Source organism: Phocoena phocoena, chromosome 1 (assembly GCF_963924675.1).
Source record: "Phocoena phocoena chromosome 1, mPhoPho1.1, whole genome shotgun sequence".
Classification (NCBI taxonomy): domain Eukaryota; kingdom Metazoa; phylum Chordata; class Mammalia; order Artiodactyla; family Phocoenidae; genus Phocoena; species Phocoena phocoena.
In genome coordinates, this window is record NC_089219.1 from 43,259,765 (window position 1) to 43,280,583 (window position 20,819).

The 20,819-nt window shown below is 43.4% G+C and overlaps 1 protein-coding gene across 1 annotated transcript in view; it reads right to left on the reverse strand.

The window, feature by feature from the left end:
- Positions 1–19,994: 19,994 nt before the first annotated feature.
- RAB3B (RAB3B, member RAS oncogene family) overlaps positions 19,995–20,819 on the reverse strand; it is a 58,960-nt gene continuing 58,135 nt past the window's right edge. Inside the window, exon 5 of the mRNA XM_065878781.1 lies at positions 19,995–20,568. Coding sequence (XP_065734853.1) covers positions 20,381–20,568 — 188 coding nt within the window. The 3' untranslated portion in view covers positions 19,995–20,380. The remainder of the gene's footprint in view (positions 20,569–20,819) is intronic.

The following is a 20,819-nucleotide window of genomic DNA, read 5'->3' on the forward strand; positions in this document are numbered from 1 at the left end:
AAAAAAAAAAAGACAATGTAGCATGCAGCATTTCCCAAACTTGCCTGACCGTAGAATACCCCCCGCTTCTCCCTTTTTAATTTTAATTTGGAAGAGGCTGATTTATAGTTTTCTTTTTCTTATGCTGATCTGCCTGTTGTTAGCTATCTCATAACCCACCTTCAGTATCTGGACCAATGTTGAACAAAGAACCTTGGAGAAAGAAGTCTGGGGCATGTTAAATAATGCTTCAAATGAATAATTCCTGGAATGAGAAATGACCCTCCCTGGAAGTCCTCAGAGAAACAAGTTGTTTACTGTCATTCCACCAAGTGATTCCTCCAAGGACCAACCCAGAGTGAGTTGTAATAACCAAACCCACAGGAAGAATAATTAAAAGGGAAGGGCTAAAACCTAACCTGACTTCCTATAAGGAATTCAAATCACAGTCAGGGAACCAAGACCTTTGTAAATACTTCTTGTTTTGTATTCCTTTTCTATTTCCCCAAAATGGTTGGTAATAAAATCCTTTAAACAAAATGACTCTTTGAACTTGCTGTCTAAGAAGAAAGAAAGATGAAGAGAGAGTATATTTAATTCTGGAGTCGGATTGAGAGAAGAATGGGGTGGAGAGATGGTAGAATACCCGCCAAAACAGAATTATGGTGGTAGCCACCAAGAAGAGAGAGAAAGAGAGTCTGCGGAACTTGTAACAAGGAAGACAGAAAAAGGGAAGCTCTTCCTGGCTTGTACAGTAGGATTTAGAGTTAAAAAAAAATCTGAGCAAAGATTCCTTGACTCCATATCATGGATGGGGAGGTCCTAGGCCAAAGTTAGATATCCATTCAGTCAATGTTCAAACACATATTTTTGTACTTACTAGTGTCAACACCAAAGAAACAAGACAAAAATCTCTGCCCTCATGATCTTTCATTCTAGTGGGAGTTTATTATATTTTAATTTTTACTGTAAGATATACATTAAAAATGTTATCTATAACACATTAAAGAATAACCATATTAAAGAATAATCATAAAGCAAATACACATCTACAAAAGGCCTAGTTTAAGAAATAGAATATTACCAGTACATGAGTCCCCAATGTGGGTTTTTTGTATCATATTTCCCTCCCCCACAGAGGTAATTACCGTCATGAATTTTATGTTAATAATTCCCTTGCTTTTCTTTATAAGTTTTACCATAGTGTCTGTGTATCCCTAAACAATATTGTACCAGTTAGGGTCATGGCAGGAAACAGATGGCACACTCAAAGTAGGATAATTTGAAGAGAGTTTATTAAAGGAGCTGTTTAGAAAGGTGCAGGCAGCGTATGGTGAGCATACAACAGGATATTATCTTTAAGCTAGTGACAGTGCTCTTTATCACCCTAGGCTTGAAGCTGGAGTAGTGGAGGTGGTTATGGGAGGTCAGACAAAGAGGGCCTTCCGATAGGAGATGAGACTTTCAGTGGAAGGAATCCAACCAGCCGACAGCAACCCACAGCAAGGGTACCAGAGAGTAAATACTCCACCCCACTTGCTTCTACCTCTCCAGTCTTCTGCTGGTGGCTCCCATCAACCAAACCTAACCAGAAGCTACAAATCAAAAGAGCCCATTAATTCAGTTCACTCAGTGCAACCTCCTAGAAATAGAAGTGTGGAAAGTGAAACTGGAGGGACAAACTGAAGATATCCAGAAAAAATACATCGCTTAGATTTGCCTGTTTAAGTTTACATAAATGGAATCATACAGTATGTTATTCTTCTGTGACTTGCCTTTTTTGTTTATTCATTAAAGTAGTTCAAGTGTGTAGCTATAGTTCATTCATATTCAGTTCTGTATGATAGCCCATTGTATGAATCTACCATAATATATTTATCCATTCTACAGTTGATGGACATTTGGACTGTTTCCAGCTTTTCATTTTTACAAACAATGCTGCTTTAGACATTCTTTTTTTTTTTTTTAATCTTTATTGGAGTATAATTGCTTTACTATGGTGTGTTGGTTTCTGCTCCATAACAAAGCGAGTCAGCCATACATATACACATGTTCCCATATCTCTTCCCTCTTGCGTCTCCCTCCCTCCCACCCTCCCTATCCCACCCCTCCAGGTGATCACAAAGCACCAAGCTGATCTCCCTGTGCTATGCGGCTGCTTCCTACTAGCTATCTATTTTACGGTTGGTAGTGTATATATGTCCATGCCTCTCTCTCGCTTTGTCACAGCTTACCCTTCCCCCTCCCCATATCCTCAAGTCCATTCTCTAGTAGGTCTGTGTCTTTATTCCTGTCTTACATTCTTATGTTTATCTTTTGCTGTGCAAATGCAAGAATGCATATACATATGTAGTTGCTAATTCGTACAATGTGAATGAAAACTATTTTCCAAAGTCCTACGAATTTACATTCCAACTAGCATTAAATGAGGGTTCCTGTCATTCTACAATTTCACCAACACTTGGTTATTATCAGAATTTCTAATTTTTGTCAATCTGGTAGGTGAGAAATAGTGTCTTGTGGTTTTAATTTTCATTTCCTTGTTTCTAACAAAGTTGAACATCTTTTCACATGCTGTTTGGCCATTAATATGATGACATTTTTTCTTTTACTCATTTTACTCTTGAGTTTTCTGCCTTTCTTTTGTCAGCCATATGTTACAAATATATTCTCCCCCTTAGTACCTTGTTTTCTCACTCATAATAAGGTATCTTTTGGTGCACAACTGTTGTTAATTTTAAAGCAATTGAAATTACACTTTTTTTTCCTTCATGGTTTGCACTTTTAGTCCCCATTTAAGAAATCCTTCTCTACCCTGAGGTCATAAAGATATTTCCTATTTTGTCTTCTAAAAGTTCTGTTGCTTTACATTCTGCTATAAGCTTTAAGTCTTTCATATTAAGTCTTAAATCTAGCTGGAACTGATATTTGTGTATGGTGTAAGGTAGGGATCAGATTTATTTTTTTTTCCCACATAGATAACCAGTTATTGAATAGTCCATCTTTTCCCAACTGATCTGTAAATGCTTTCTGTGACAAAAAATTTGTTTCCATATATGTGTTAGTCTATTCCTCGATTCTCTATGTATTCTACTGGCTTGACACAGCACCTGAGAGTCTACCATTAGGGCCTTCAGTTCCTGAAGACTCTTACTTGATATTAGCTCCCATGGAGAAATGATATATATATTAGGCCATTATTTTTCAGATCATCTCAGTGGGAGACTAATTTATTAGCATCTATCATGTAGCAGGATCTAAGAGTGTGGTTATTTTAATGTTTGGGGGGAAGGAAGAATAAGGGAAAAGAAGGCTCTAAGCAGCATTAAGACACTAGTTACATGAAAGGCGGTGCCCTTTGCCAAAGGGAACGGATGAAGGAAGATGCAGAGGGGTGATGCTAATCCTAGTAGCCGAGGGATATATTTGCAGGTCTAATCAGCTGAGGATGAACATGTTTACAGAGTAGAAGTATTTCTAGAATCATATTTTCAATATAATGTGAAGAAATCTGCTCATGTAAGGAGTAAAATATATACATATATAATAATATATATGAAAAATATCTATTTTTACTTTTAGCTGTTCTTTTAAAAAGTCAGTTTATTGAGTCATGCATAGATAACCCAAGTATTTCATTTAGACAATTACCAGCTGATTCCCAGGCATTCTATACGCCCACTATGAAAGGCAGAAAGACACCAGTACGGAAGGGTAGAGACCTCCCTTTCCATAGGCACAACTGTGATCCAAGCAGCTCTTGTAAGAGCTGGGAGCTTGGAAAAACAGCTCCGCATAAGTGCCTGGTGTTGGACTCTGGATACTGCTGCCAGCTTATCCTTGAAGAAAAACAGGGAAAAAAGATTCTTCAACTTAAGCAGACTGTGGAAGTTTTAGGGAAAGATTTTTAAAAGGCCTTTGGCCATGAAGGGCTTAAACTTGTGAACACCTGAACACATTTTTTTTTCATGGCTTTTTTTTCATGACTTTTTTTTTCATGGCTTCTTCCAGAACTAGCTTGATTGTGATCTCTCCATCTTCTCAACACCTTTCCAAAATACCATCACCATCACCATCTTTCAGCTAAAAATCTAAGATAGCAACTGCCTTGTCTAGGCATCATCCCATCTGTTGACAAAGACCATTCAATTCTCTTTATTCAACAAATAGCTACTGGAGACCCTTAATGTGCCATAACCTGTGGGGGACCTGGGGTTTGAGAGAGAAGTAAAACTCTCTTCCTTGACCTCCAGTAGCTCACTTTCTTGTGGTGGCAAAGACAAATGGCTGGGTCATATAACAGTTTATTTCTTAAAGGATGCCCCAGTAGTATCCTATAAATCACCGGTGCAGCTGTCAAAGCCAGAGGGGGCTGAAACATGGGCAACTGAGACAGATTCTCTCCTCTGCTTCTGTCACTGCTGGAGTGAGTTGCTTTGGGTGTGTCTCATGTGGTGTGATGGGGGCTGGGTCTCCAGCACCAGTCCCTGCTCTTGCCACTAATGGGAATCCCTGACCAGGCTTCTGAGGCTCTTAGGATGTGAAGGAAGACAACACCCCATCCCAGCACTACACTCAGCCAAGAATTACCTTTCTCCTTACTACTTTATAAATTAACCCTCACAGCCATTTCCCTAGGCACAAGACTGACCACAGAAAGACAAAATAGATGCAAATTCAGTATCGCAGCCTCACGGACCCCAAACCACTATTCCCCTTCAATACTTGTCTTGAATTTTGAGCCAGTCCGCTGGTTCCATCTCTTTCCATTCTCTAAACGATTTTATTCATTCAAAAAGGATCTATATTAGGGGCCAGTACAGTGTTACGGTGAAGTCTGGGACTCTGGGGTTTCAATGTCTGCTCTGCATTTACTAGCTGTGTGGCCTTAGACTAGTTAAATAACTTCTCTGTTGGGAATTCCCTGGCGGTCCAGTGATTAGGACTCCACGCTTTCACTGCCGAGGGCGTGGGTTCAATCCCTGGTCGGGGAACTAAGATCTCGCAAGCCGCACAGCCAAAAATAAATAAATAAATAACTTTTCTGTTTCCTCATCTACAAAATGAGGCTCTTATAAGGTTGTTGTGAGGATGAAGTTGATGTACAATCCCTCTCAGTATCCACGAGGGAGCAGTTCCAGGACCCCTGAGGATACCAAAATCCGTGGATGCTCAAGTCCCTTGTATAAAATGACATAGTATTTGTGTATAACCTATGCACATCTTCCTGTGTACTTCAAATCATATCTAGATTACTTATAATACTTAACACAATGTAAATGAAATGTAAATAGTTGCCAGACGTGTTGGCAAATTCAACTTTTGCTTTTTGGAAGTTTCTGGAATTTTTTTCTGAATATTTTCGATCTGCTGTTAGTTGAACCTGAGGATACAGAACCCACAGATATGGAGGGCCAACTGTATATGTAAAGTGCTTAGAATAGTGCCTAGAACATGGTAGGCACAATATAAATGCTACCTAGTATCAACTGTCAACTTGTGCCAGGCACTGGTCTAAGGTCTTATGTTAATGCACTTAAATCTCACAATAACCACATGAGGCTGGTATGTTTTACAAATGAGAGGTTTGCAGTAGACGTTTTAAGTAAAGGAACTTGCCCAAGGCTCTGAGAGTACAGCAGAACAGGCAAGGTCCCTGCTATCATGAAACTTTCATCAAATAAAATAATTTTATGATGATTAATGAAGATTTATTTTCATGAATAAAATAAAACAAGTTGAAAGGGTATGATAGAGTCAAGGTACACTTCTCTGAGGAATGACATTCCAGGGACCCACCGCCTTTCTCTGTCACTGGTCTGTGTTCACAGCTACCCTGGTTTACCTCTACACATTTCAATAACTCTGAATCTTGTAAGTGAAACTATTGGAGTCTCATTTCCTTTGTTTAAGTAGGTCTCCAGACTCCTTATGTACATTTGCCTAGTTCTTGCCTGGTTTATTTCACAGAAAACTGTGTTCTGTATCATGGGACAATCTATTCCCACAAGTACTCAGAAAATCACAATATGGCACAGTAAGGTCTATGGCAAAGGAAAACAAAGGGGGATGTGGTTTCCCAGAGGAGGCACCTAACTGAGCTTGGGATACAGAGGAGTAGAAAGAACAGCATATGCAGACGCTCCGATCTAAACTGTGCCCCAGTCCCCTTCTCAAACCAAGGAGAGGTTGCCACTCATTTTATTGGCAGCCCTCACTCTATGAATTACTACAGTTTGAAAATACTGTTTACTTTCTGTGCAAAGGTGGAGGTAACAGGCACTTCCAGGATACCCTTGGGTAGTAGTACTTATGAGGAGGTCCAAATACTTCTGCTGGGATCTCTTGAGTACCTGGGTTTTCTATGTCTTCTACCAGGACAGAAGGGTAGAGGAAAATTTTACTACTGGGGCTGCTGCTAGTCCATATCTTACCTGTATTAGGTTCCTAACAGTGCCGTAACAAAGTACCACAAACTGCAGGGCTTAACACAAAAGAAATTTATTCTCTTACAGCTCTGGAGCCTGGAAGTCCAAAACCAAGGTGTTAGCAGTGTTGGTTTCTTCTGAAGGCTTTGAGGAAGAAAGTTTCATGCCTGTGTCCTAGCTTCAGGTGGTTGCCAGCAATTCTTTGCATTCCTTGGTTTGTAGCTGCATGATTCCAGTGGCTGCCTCCATCATCACATCATCCCTGTGTCTCCGCTGTGTCTCTGTGTCCAAATCTCCCTCTCCTTCCTCTTATAAGGCACCAGTCATTGCATTTAGTGCCTACCCTAATCCAGTATGGCCTCACCTTAACTAGATTACATCTGCAAAGACCCTATTTCCAAACAAGTTCACATTCCTAGGAATTAGGACTGAATATATCTTTGGGGGGACAAAATTCAACCCACTACAGCATCCTTGTGCAAACTGGAGACAGCTGCCCGCTCTGGATGGATGTTGCCCCTCTATTCATGGCTCAGTGAGCAGATAGCACCTTTGCATGAATTACACAAAGGAACACTTCATCCTAGTGGAGGCAGCTCCATGCTGGGACACAAAGTTCAGCGCCTGGAGCCTAGCCTGCATGTCAACCGCCATTCAGCCTCCACAGGCCCCCTTAGCAGGACACAGCCTATTCAATCATATATACTGATCCTGCCTGCTCTGCACTCAGCTAGCTGCCTTGGGTCTACGCAAACCCGCACCCCATGCTATCCTTGCCCTCATTCTTCCTTCCAGTTCCATATCCTGCGGGTAGAACTCATTTTTGTTCTCCTATGTCCAGTTGTAGGGAGTCTTTTGTGGAATGATCTGATTCTGTATCTCCCGTGAATAGGTGATGTTTTTGTCCAGCCAGCACCCATCCTCTTCTCTTCTGGAAATAGCACCCAAATTTTACTTAGAGGCAACCACTCCTCTCCCACTTGCCGTTCATCTGGTTTCAGTGGGACTGACCCCACTCTCCAAATGCAGAGATGGGCACAAGGTACAGTTTTATCCAATCAGAACACCTCACCTCCTGGTATGATGACTGATCCTAGAACAGGTACATGACCCAGGACTTTTGACAAAACTATTGAAGCATCCATCAACAGATGAATGGATAAAGGTGTGGTGTATATATACAATGGAATACCACTCAGCCATAAAAAAAGAATGAAATAATGCCATCTGCAGCAACAGGATGGACCTAGAGACTATACTAAGTTAAGTCAGAAAGAGAAAGACAAATACCATATGATATCACTTATATGGGGAATCTAAAATATGACACAAATGAACTTACCTACAAAACAGAAACAGACCCACAGACATAGAGAACAGACGTGTGGTTGCAAAGGGGGAGGGGGGTGGGGGAGGGATGGACTGGGAGTTTGGGATTAGCAGATGTAAACTATTATATGGAGAATGGATAAACAACAAGCTCCTATTGTAAGCACAAGGAACTGTATTCAATATCCTGTGATAAACCATAATGGAAAAGAATACAGAAAGAATGCATATATATGTATAACTGAATCACTTTGTTATACAGCAGAAATTAACACAACATTGTAAACCAACTAAACTTCAATTTTTTAAAGAAGAGAGAGAAAACTATTGAAGCAAAGGTACTCTCTTTTTGTCCAGATGGCTACATGGTAAGATAAGCTTGAAGCAACCTGAGAATGAAGCCAACCCAGAGGAGAGTGAAACTGGGAGATAAAGGGAATCCTGATAATATAATTTAATCACCTAGTTCTAGCTGAGCCCGAAGCTAGATATACCCCTGGACTTTGCAGTAACATGAGCTAACAAATTCCCCTTCCACCATGACCTTTTTTTCCTTATGATTATTAAAAGTGGGTATATGTCACATAATCAAAAGGATCCTGACTGAATGTAGTATCTGACACTTCCATCACTTCTGCTGTTTCTCCAAAGCTCTGCATCCTCTATGGCTCACCAGGGTCTTGGTTGCTGAGTCCTGACAGATGATTAAGAGTTAACCAGGCTAGGGCTTCCCTGGTGGCGCAGTGGTTGAGAGTCCGCCTGCCGATGCAGGGGACACGGGTTCGTGCCCCGGTCCGGGAGGATCCCACATGCCGCGGAGCGGCTGGGCCTGTGAGCCAAGGCCACCGAGCCTGCGCTCCACATCGGGAGAGGCCACAGCAGTGAGAGGCCCGCATACCGCAAAAAAAAAAAGAGTTAACCAGGCTAGACAAAGGGAAAGGATTCCCCACCATGGTGGGGATGGGTGGAGAACCAGACTGAATTTGCTATCTGATATGCTTGTTATACATTTTGGGGGGGGGTTGTTAAGTGGGGAGTGAGTTCTGCCCTTTTTAGGAGCAGCCATTTCTTTCTCTTTTTTTTTTTCTTAATATTTATTTATTTATTTGGCTCTGCCGGGTCTTAGTTGCGGCATGTGGGATACAGTTCCCTGACCAGGGATCGAACCCGGGCCCCCTGCATTGGGAGCTCAGAGTCTTAACCACTGGACCACCAGGGAAGTTCCAGGAGCTGCCATTTCTGTCTGCACTTTGTTTCATTTTCCTGTGGGCTGAGCACTTTCTCTCCAGCTCAGCAGTGTATTGAGCAGCTCTCTTGCTCCTCAATGCTCCAGCAGTGTATCCTAACCCACTGCTGGGAGTCAGTATTGAGCCATGCTCCTCGGAGGCACACACTGCCCCTTGTGATTCTCTGCATCCTCTGTATCAGCCAGCACAGAACTGGGACCCAGAGGATCTTCACAAGTGCAAGCTGAATGGCTATCCCCGTCCTCTTGCAGCTCCGGTCCTTCCTCCTCCATTAAGCCTTCCCTGACTATTAGAGTTCACCCTGATCTCCCCCTTTTCTGAGTCATTCATGAACTACCGCCTTGTATTGTGGCTTTTATTGCATTGGTGCTGGACCTGTCTCCCTAGTCCCTAAGATCTCAGATGGCACGAGTCTTTTCCCAAAGCTCCTAGCACAAACTCAGGGAAGAGTCACTGCATAAATGATGTATACTTCGGATGAACTTTAATGCACATACCATCGTTGACACCATGATGAGGATAGGGGCTACATTAAGAAAAGCCATTTTATACCAATAAGACATATCAACACAGAACAAGGAGACACCAGATATTTGCAAATAGGATGTTTCCTTTTGTTACTCTGTACACCACTATATCTCTTTATATTTGTACAAACTCACAACACCACATGACATTTTATATTTCATGTGTCACTAAGAAGAGGTGTCAGTATACAGAATATAAGAAGAATAAAAAAAGAATGAAAACATTTGTTTAGCTGGAATCTGTCGGGGGGCGCGTTGGAACATAAGAGTTATGATTCCTCTCTCTGCTCAGTCTTATAGAGTGACAACACCAGTTTTTGCTAATTGCTCCTCCTGAGGAATTCTGCTTAGCCTGTTGTGGTACATCTCCTAGGTTGGCATGAGACCGGCCCTGTCCCTGGTTGAATAAATTAGAAAGAGCCATTGGGGGAATTGAAAATGGTGTGCCAATTGAGTAAGGTGACATTTCTCCGTGTGACTGGGGAGACCATCTGCCCCTGGCCCCGTGACGGGAGGAAAGACTTTGCTGCTCAACCCTGCTCCAGAGTTTCATTTTATTGAGGGTGTGGAGGCAGTGAGGAGTGTGTGTTCCTCTCTTCCTTCCTTCCCGCAAGCAGAGAAGCAGCCAGATGTAGACACAACTGATGCTTTGGTTTTCTCTTCAGCTTGCCTTCTTCCTGCCCACAATAGGCAGGGTCCAGGACCAGGACTGCCGACTCCTGGGCCACACCCTCCCTGGTTCTGAGACTAACTACGCCACTTGTTGCCTTCTTTATGTAGTCTTGGGCTGGTTGCTTCTCTGACGCAGGCCTCAGTTTTCCTCATCTGAGTACTGGAAATAATAAAACCCATATTACAGAGTTGTGTCAAAGATCACTAGGGCTTTGATGAGAAAGTGCTTTGGGGGCTTTCCTGGTGGCACAGTGGTTGAGAATCTGCCTGCCGATGCAGGGGACACGGGTTCGAGCCCTGGTCTGGGAAGATCCCACATGCCGCGGAACAACTAGGCCCGTGAGCCACAATTACTGAGCCTGCGCTTCTGGAGCCTGTGCTCCGCAACAACAGAGGCCGCGACAGTGAGAGGCCCGTGCACCGCGATGAAGAGTGGCCCCCGCTTGCCACAACTAGAGAAGGCCCATGCACAGAAACGAAGACCCAACACAGCCAAAAATAAATAAATAATTAAAAAAAAAAAAAAAAGTGCTTTGGGAATTGTAAAGTGCCAAACACATGATCGGTGATTTTTGTTATGCTATTCTAATCATAGTGCATATGGACTCCACTGTCTGCCGCTCCTGGGTCCCTATCCCATCATAGCTCACTGTTCTGTTCATCCAACCCCGCATGCACTGGCTGATTCCCTTTGGCTGCTCTTAGACTCTGGAAGTTTCTCTGAAGTTAAGCAAACCTCTGGGTGTAGGGCATGCTGGCTCTGATATTTCCATGCGAGGTTAGGTTCCTGGGACCAAAATGTGGGGGGAGGGGAGAGGCTGTGGAGTGGGGAGGGGACCCTTGGAAATGGCTCCGGGAGGGGTATGCTCAGTTTCATTCTGTGATGAATGCTGCCTGCTGCCTACCCCCAGCCCCTTCACAGTGGCTCCATCCTATATGTCCACAACATTCTGCAGTTTCTAAAATGTACTTTCATTTGACTCTCACCCCTATTCTGTGAAGTAGGCAGGATTATTAATCTCATTTTATAGATGAAAATATGTTTGTCCAAGGTCACACAGTTAGTATGTTACAAAGGCAGGACTCAAACCCAGGTCTCCAGGATCGTGGTTTCCTGAGCACTGGAGGACATCTCTAACAAAGGCTCCAGAACTCTCTAAACCTCATTTTTGGCTTATTCCTCACCCCCGGAGGCTGGTTTCTGCACTCCGTCAGGTGTCTGGTGGCAGCCAGCCCAACAAGGTCATGCCACAGAGCCGTTCAAGGCCAGTTTCCTGGATTCTCTTCCCTTGTTCCTGATGAGACTCTACCTTGATCCACTTTCCAAGCCCAGGCTCCATCTCCTACTTATAGGCCCCATTCCCACCCCCCATTGTTCTGTTGTCCATAATGTTTATGCTGGGTCTTTCCTGTCTCTGTTCCTAGAGCACTCATAAGGATCCTGGATTGGGTTTTCTCCCTGCTCTGCCTGATTGGATGATTTTGTGTAGCACAGTAGTCAATACCACATGTTCGGCACCTACTGTGTACGTCAGGCCTGCACTAAAGGCTTTATTTGTACCATTCTCGCATTTAATCCCCTCAACAACCTCTTGAGGTAAATATTATTTTTCCATTTACATATGAGGTAACTGCGGCGCTCAGAGTAATTTGCTCCAAGTCACACAACTAGTTAGTGATGAACAGCTAAGAATTGAACCTGGGTCTGTTGGACCACGAGCCCTGTCCTCTTAAACCATGCACCATACTGCCTTCTCAGTCCTCACCCCGTGGTCTTAAGTTTAGAGGGATTGGAAGATAATTCAGCACATGCAGATCTCTCAGCCCTTCAGCTCCCAGGATCCTAGTTGCATGATGGAGATTGCCTGCAGAAAGACCTTGCCCAGCTGAGCCTGGCACACTTGGCGCTCTATAAATTAAGTCCTCCTTGAATTGGAATGCAATTTATGACTCTTAAACACTGGCTGCTGCCCCAATGTCTCTTCTCAAATGCATTAAGTCTGTGCTCCGTTCTTAATAAGTCTCTTCAGAGATTCTTGTTTCTCCTCTTCCTCTTGTTACACTTTAGGAACCTCTCACCTGAGACAGGCAGTCAGGGACCATCCAGATGCACTTAATTGCTAAGATGCTTTCTGGCAGCCTCAGAAACCAGAGCCACAAGCCTGGTTGAGTGATGAGGGGGTCACATAGCCTTGGCTGTTTTCATTATACCCGAGGAGAAAAGAGGCTTTCATAGTGAAAGGATCCCTGCCAAAATCTTGTTTGCCACTTACAGCTCTTACAGAAAATGGGCATAAAATCACAGAGCACTCGTGCCAAGAGCGCCTGCAGAAACCATCTGCTGTAAGCTCCTGAAGCCCAGAGATAGGGAGTGACTTAGCTAAGGTTGCACAGCCTGTTAGCTTTATCCCAGTCCATTGGTAAACCCCAGGAAAACATCCAATCCTAATCACACCCCTCAGACACTTACTGACTTACTTTGCATTCCTTTTTTTTTTTTTAACATCTTTATTGGAGTATAATTGCTTTACGATGGTGTGTTAGTTTCTGCTTTATAACAAAGTGGATCAGCTATACATATACATACATCCCCATATCTCCTCCCTCTTGGTCTCCCTCCCACCCTCCCCTATCCCACCCCTCTAGGTGGTCACAAAGCACAGAGCTGATCTCCCTGTGTTATGCGGCTGCTTCCCACTAGCTGTCTATTTTATATTTGGTTTACTTTGCATTTCTATTGCACAGTTTTACATCAAGCAAAGGAAATTCTTTTAATCATCTCCCTTCAAGAGACTTCCTATTTGGTTATTTGCTGTTTGACCACTTCAAAATGATAGAAGAAAAGCAGGTGAAAGCATATGCCACACAACTCAGCCCATTCAATGGTGTTTTCTCAAGACAATGGGTGTCACCGAGTTGGCAGAGAAATAGGAACAGATGTGGAGAGCTAGCAGCAGTGGTGTTAGATGTTTTGTGTAGTTTCTGAGTACCTGGGAAGCCAGACTCTGTGCAGATCAGTGACCTAATCATAAGAACCTTTGCCTGTGCTGTCATCAGAGTTCATGGAGAGCTGCTTTTTACCTTGCAAAATCCCTCTTCCTCATGCATTCAGGTATAAGAAGTGGAAATGGTGAAGTGAGTAGGCTTTGTTCCAGATTATACAAAGTTCTTGATCAGAAAGTCCATAGAAATGGGATTTTCTGAAGACTCAGTGTTTAAAAATTTGGAGCACCAAAGAGAACCAAAGAGGAAAGAATATGTTTTGGCTGCAAGTTATAAGAACCTAACTCCAATAAGCAAAGCTAGATGGGGGCTTTATTCAAAACATATAGTGAGGTGTCTAACAGAATCACAGCAAGAGGTGACCAGTCAAATCTCAAGGCCAGGAAAGCCACAGGACACACTCTCTCATCTCATGTCTATGGCTACTCTCTTCATGATGAGCTTGTTTTCTTACCACAGAGTGGCATTCTACATCTGAGCTGAGGATACACCATCAGTTTTAGAGCGCACATCCTCATATATTTGTCATTCAAAGGGAAAGCAAATAGCTCCAGTTTTAAAAAAAATCTTAGAGAGGGATTCTGGTTGGCCCCACTTGATCACATGCCCCCTTTACTGACAGTCTTCACTAGAATCACCTGGTTTGAATGAGAAAGTAGTAGTACTGCAAAAGAAGAGGTTGCCATTTCCTGAAGAGATGAGGGGAGACATGATAGCTGGCTATTAAAAGAAATGATTTACCAGAGGTCCTACAGCAAGTGAGGGACAAATTCAGGGCTAGAAACGGAATCAATAAAATAATAATTATTAATAATAGTGGAAGTCTCTAGATTCTTTTCATGTGTGGTGTTGAAGTAAACCTCAGTGTTACGAGTGCTCATTCATTTCTATTTTTAAAAGATTGCTATTGTGTGGAGGGTAGACTGTAGGTGTGCAAGTGTGGAGTAGGGAAACTGGCTACAAGCTCTGTGTTAGCTCCTAGGTAAGAGAGAAACAATGGTGCTTTGGACCAAGGTCATGGCAATGGAAATGGACAAATGTGGGCAGACTTGAGATAGACTTTAGAAGTAGAATCATAGGACTTGGTGTTGGATTAGATGTGGACACTAAGAAAAAGAAATACAAGGAATTAAGAATGATACCGAGATTTCTGTGAAGAGTAGGGTTAAAATAAATTTGGAGCAGAATCAAGAGTTCCAGTGTGGACATGGTAAGTTTGAGACATGGAGATGTCCAGTAGGTACTTGTGTATACATGTCATTAACAAAGATGTAACATCTAAAGCCTCAGGACTAGATGAGGCTCCAAGGAAGAAACTATACCTAGAGCAGAGGGCCCAGCTGTTCTTTAGTCATCTCTTCTGCCTATACTGAATCCTTCTGCTAGGCTTCCAGCCAGGAACTTCAGGTGGGAATCAGAACCATTATTACAGTGAATCCCATGCAGTGAGAAGCCCAACTCATCCCTTGGGGGGAGCTAAGAACTAACCAAATGAAATGTTAAACAAGCATCAAAACTCCATGAGACGTGACTTGATTGCTCCAAAGTACACCCTTTGGACGACTAAACAAATGATGAGAAACTGCCCTGCTGTAAACCATTGTGATATTTCCCTTTGGGGTCATCTTCAGAGCCAAGCTTTAGAACCCAGGGAAATTTACCAGACTTAGTTTCAGATGACTTAGGGTTGCCTCCATTGGTAGATTGGAAAATGGCCACAATATTTTACAGCTCCTCCTATCAAGAGATGGCATCTATTCCTCCACCCCTTAAAATTAGGCTTGGCTATATGACTTGTTAGTCAGTTGGACATGAACAAACATGATACAAATAGAGGCTTGAAAAGTGCTTCTGCATTGGAGCTTGCCCTTTCTTGCTGCTGGGAAAACGTCCACCACCATGTGAACAAGTCTGGGTCCCCTTCTGGAAAATGAAAACATGGAGAGAGACCTCAACCACCCTGGTCATCTCAGCTAGGATCCCAGACACGTGAATGAAGCCATTCTAGACCATCCAGCCTGGCCAGAGCAAACACCCAGCCGACCTATAGAATCATGAGAAATAACAAATGTTTGCTGCTTTCAGTCACTAAGTTTTGGAGTGGTTTATTATATCTCTCAGAGGACAATTAACTCTGAACCAGGCAGTCTACAGGTGTGTCACAGGTACAGATATTCTTGATCTCACTCTTACATTTTTTTTTTTGGCCACGCCACATGGCTTGCGGGATCTTAGTTCCCCGACCAGGGATTAAACCCAGAGTCCTAACCACTGGACCACCAGGGAATTCCCTCTTACTCTTACTCTTTTTGGAGGATTTGTGTTCAATCAACCATCAAAGGTTTAAACTAAAAGGTGAAAGCTTAACTGAGAAATGTAAAGCGATGGCCAGGGGCAGTGGAGTCTTCCTCATGCCCCTGACATAGCTCCACATAGGTGATTCAGGTTTTCCAGTTACATGTTCTCATAGAATGATGTAGCTTTTCTTCACTGCATTTTGTAATTCTATTTGGGTGATTATTTTACAATGTCTAGACTAAACTACAAGCTATTGGGCTATAAGCTTGATGAAGGCAAGGATTGTGCCTAATTTACCACTGATTGTATCCTGGCACATACTAGACACTAATTTGTTGAATGAATAAATTTGAATTTTGCCTACCTCATATAAGGGATCCAGGCCTTCAAAACCATCACTTAAAAGTATTTGTATCCAATGGGCCTGTCTCTTGCAGGCACTCCCAGTCACAGGCTGTTGCTTGATTCTTCAGCTGTGGCAGGTAATCAAGTGTAGGTTTGGGATGGGGAATCTGAAATCAATGAGATCCCAGGACATTTGCTGCTGTAATTCCTTCTACTTACACCGAACTATTGGCAAACAAACTCAAATAAACATTCCTCAAGACACTGTAGGAAGCTTGATACACAAGCAAGGAGCTTGGAGCAGGTGGTGTAACTGGGAAAGTCAGGTCTGGAGAATGTTCATATCATTCTGTGGACATTATAAGGCTGCAGTCACAAAACAATTGTGAAACCAATGTCCCAAGTGAAGCTGTTTAATTCGGACAATCTTTGGAAATCTGTCACTACCAACACCTCAAATATACAGTCTGAAGAGGAAAATTGAAAGAGCAAGAGTCAGACCGAGGTGGGTTCAAATGATACTAATGAATGAGTTAGGCATGTTAACTTTTTCAAGGCTATGTTTCCTTGCCTGCCAAATTGGGATAATAATATTTCAGAAACAGCACCTCCCTTAGACTATAGGTACCTGCAGGGAAGGATCATTTGTTTTCATTTATATTTATCCAGTGTTTAATAGTGCCAGACCTATAGTAGATACAGAATAGGTGAATTTCTTCCTAGAGGTAATCCAAGACCTAGTCCTGGCTCCATCACTAATCCACCCAGAGTGACCTTAGAAAATTTCCTCCCCCTCCCTGGACCTCAACCTTCCTTTTTGTACAAAGAGGAGCCTGGACAAGATTTTTTCTAAGCTCCCTTCCAGATCTAATATTTAATGAGTCTGTGACCATTTAGTACAATCTACAATCTAGGAGCATTGCTGCTTCTAGAAGTTACAGACTGAGGAGACAGTAGTAAGTCACCAATCACTTTGTATTTACAGATACACATGCATTTAAAACAGCTTCTATAAATAGCTACAATATTGTATTGCACTTTTGGCCTACTTTTGCCTTTTTAGAGGTCAAGAGGTTTTTTTAAATCTTCTTTTATTTGGAATGTTAAGCAAGATGAAAACTGGGACAAGTTGCCATAAACATATATTATGCAGCTTGAACCTAATTGCACTATTACCATGATCGAAGAACGTTCACTGCCATCAGCTGGAAGCTGCTGCCTTCCACTCAGCAGAAATGAGGTCACAGAGCAAGGCTGGGGAATTGCCATCTAACAAGCAGATCTGTTTGTTGCCCGGTAGAAGAGTTTGTCACTATTACATTTAACTGTTGATTCCATCCGTTGTGAAGATGCCTGTTCCCTTGAACTGGCACCTGAGTTATTAGGAATTTGACAGTTTTTAAGTAAAAAATTCAATTTTTGCCTGGATACTCAGTAGGAGAGAAAGGATTATTGGATATATGTACTAACATACCCAGGGGTCATGAGGAGCTTGGTCTGAAATCCTAGTACTTGGGTAGATGAGTGTTACTGACCAGAAAAATAGTAATTATTCCTGACCTGTATAGGACTTTACAGTGTAAAGAGCACATTCAGAACACTGCCCTGGGAAGGGACCACATTCTTCCATTGTCAGAGAACTTTATAAACTTATGCCCCATTGCTGATGCAGGGAGGCTGCTCGCAGCACCGCTTGAGAGCTAGATAAGAATTGCCTGACAGAGGCAGATACAGGGAAAGCCAGCACTTAGGCCTCAGAAACATGGACATTTTTTTTGCTCAGGCCCATGGGACCTGGTTGCCTCAGAGCCTCCTTCCCAGAAGCATTAGACAGCTATCACCCCAGATTGGCCTGAGTAGCTGAAAAATTTATTAACAGATTGGAGACATAAGTCTTTTCTCCAGTAGACTTGGAATCTGATGGCCTTGGGATTGAATTCTACTGTGGCTCCAACACTTGCTAGTTGTGTGATCTTGGCCAAGTCTCTTAACTTCTTTGGATCACTGTACTATAAGAAATGTAGTACAGAATGTGGTGAAAAGCACAGACTTGGAGCCTACTTTCTGGCTTTGAACCCCAGCTCTACCACTTACTCATTATGTGACCTTAGGCAAGCCAGAGAACCTCTTTGTTCCTTAATTTCCTTGTCTTTAAATGAGATTGATTATAGTGCCTCCCTCACAAGGATGTTGGAAAGATAAATGAGTTAATACATGTTAAGTGCTTGGAGCAATGGCTAGTATTGAGTAAGCATGACAACAGTATTAGCCTCAGCGATATTGGGGTGATAGTCCTCATCTCTTGGGTTTATTTTGCAGATCAACAGAAATGTTGGAGGTGAAAAAAATGAGTCTCAGAGTTATTCATGCCAGAAGAGACCCGAAAGATTACCCACGTAACCTCCATCTTTTTTTTTTTTTTTTTTTTTTTTGCGGTACGCGGGCCTCTCACTGTTGTCGCCTCTCCCGTTGCGGAGCACAGGCTCCGGACGCGCAGGCTCAGCGGCCATGGCTCACGGGCCCAGCCGCTCCGCGGCATGTGGGATCTTCCCGGACCGGGGCACGAACCCGTGTCCCCTGCATCGGCAGGCAGACTCTCAACCACTGCACCACCAGGGAAGCCCACCTCCCTCATTTTATAAGTGGGAAATCAAGACTCAGTGATGGGGAATAACTGGTCCAGAGTCACACTTGATTTAAGGGCAGAGTCTGAGTCTCCTGATTCCAAGTCCAAAGCGCCATCCTCTGCACTGTGTCAAAGAAGGCAACATCTCCACAGAGCTGACCCTGAAGGGTCCTTTTATGTAGTCATTGGACCTGTCGCTAGTTAATGCACTTTCCTAGGAAAATAAGCTGCATTTGAAATGGAGAGAAAACTTGGGAGAGACTCTCCCTCCTCCCCCACTGACTTCTGAAGTGTCAAGCTGGGGATTCAGGCCAAGGCTGGGAGGAAAGATTTTCAGGAATCGTTGCTAGCTCCACATCATTATTTCAGTTAAAAACCAAACATGTGCCTGTGTCCAAACAAGCTAGAACCATGAACAGATGCATTCAGTTTGTTGCTGGTGTCAGAGGTGTGTTTTTTGTTTTTTGTTTTCTTTGGGTGTTTAATTAAGTGGCTTCCACCAGAAGGAGTTTCACAGCTGCTCTTCAGTAGAAACTAAGCTTTCACCCTCAGGAGAATGAGGTTAGGATTGGGACCTCTGAGTTCACTTTTCCCAATTTTTTCAGGGTCATACCCCCTTAGATTTATTCTGCTTTGAATCACATTTCCCAGTTGGACTACTCAAGAGTGATTGAAACATGGGCTGGAGGAAAGGGCGGGATGGGGAGAAGACCCTAAGAAGAAGGGCAGATGGGATTAGAACTATTTGATTTAGAGAAAGGGCAGATTCCAGGGGTCATGATTTCTGTTCTCAAATCATCTAAGGGTGTCACGGGGCAGAGGGAGCAGAGACTGTGAAGTCTCTGACAGCAGAGCTGGTACAAATGGAGTGGGAAGAGGAAGAAGAATTTCCAGGAGGCAGATTTCAGCTTAAAGCAAGGAAAACTTTCTGATTATGAGAGATGGCCAAAGATGGTGTGGAAACTGAGCTCCCATCCCTGCCTAGAAGGTATGCTTTAGAAGAGATTTGGCTGTGAGGCTTGACAGCCAATTGTCAGAGACATGAAGATTGGAATTGACGAGTGAGACTTGGTAAAATTTGGGATTCCACCAACTATAAATTTTCCAGATTCTGGGAGTCTAAGAACCAATGACCAGTGTCATGGAGTTCCACAGTTAAGAACCTACTGGAAAGCAGCAAAATCAGAAAAAATTCGTGACCTGTTTATCTTGCCTGTGTTTCTCTTTTTCTCTCTTTGTCTTTCTTGAGCTCATGCACTTGCTCACTCATACAGCAGGAACCTTTGACATTTTGCAGGGGATAATCTTTTTCTTTTAAGTGTGTTTCTGACTCAGCCTTTGCTCCTTCAGCATCATTTAGAGAGGCTGAGCTCTCTGGAGATTAGCTCTGGCCTGTCACCACAGCAACTGCCCAGGCCCTGTGGGCATCCGTGGTAACAGGCGAGGGCTTTGAGAAACAAGGCTTGTCTAGTGGTGAGAGGAAGCCCCACAGGGAGCCTGATATGAAACAAGCAGGTTGTGTATGGAGAGGTCTTTTTCAAAAGGATTAGCTATGCAGGTGTGTCTCACTTTACACAGTTGGCCAGGCCCTGAAAAGTGTGCGTGGGTGTGTCAAATTTTGGTCAAGGGAGGAAATCTTATTTTAAAGGCAGGAAAGAGACTCGCTTTTCCAAGTCCCTGTAGTGAATCCCCTTCATAAAGTGGATTCTCCTTTTGTAAAATGAACCTCTGCCCACATTATGACCTAGCTAGTCTAGTGCTGAGTGTCTGTGAGTGGGGCCATCCATACAGAACCCCAGGGGCATGCTTCCACTTCCACTGCAGGCAAGGAACAGCAGCAAATCAGCTGAGGGAAGACAGTGTATGACGGAGAAGCAAAGTGGGTGTGGTGCCACAATGAAGTGAGATCAGGACGGTGGGCCTTGCCTAGCATGAGCAGCTCTGCTGCAGCAGTGGCGGGGTGTCCGAGAGACGGGTGTTCTTGGAGGTGCCCAGCAAGGAGGGGTCTGTGTCCAGCGTATCAGACATCTTGTCGCAAATGGCATCCACCAGACACTCGAAGGCCTGCCTCACGCTGATGTTCTCCTTGGCGCTGGCTTCAAAGAAGTCAAACCCTGAGGATAGAAGAGAGATAGCAGTAAGGATCTTTCCCTTCCTTTTCATGCCCCCTGGCCAGAACACTCTGCATTAATACAGACAGTGCTCAGGAGTAAAGCAAGGAGGCCTAATTCCACGGGCAGAGGATTCTGCCTCAAGGAGAGGGTACCGGGCAGGTATTACCTGCACTGGTTTTAGAGTCAGACGGATCCTGGCTCTATCACTGACCAGCTGTGTAACCCTGGGCAAGTCACCTATTTTCTTTATG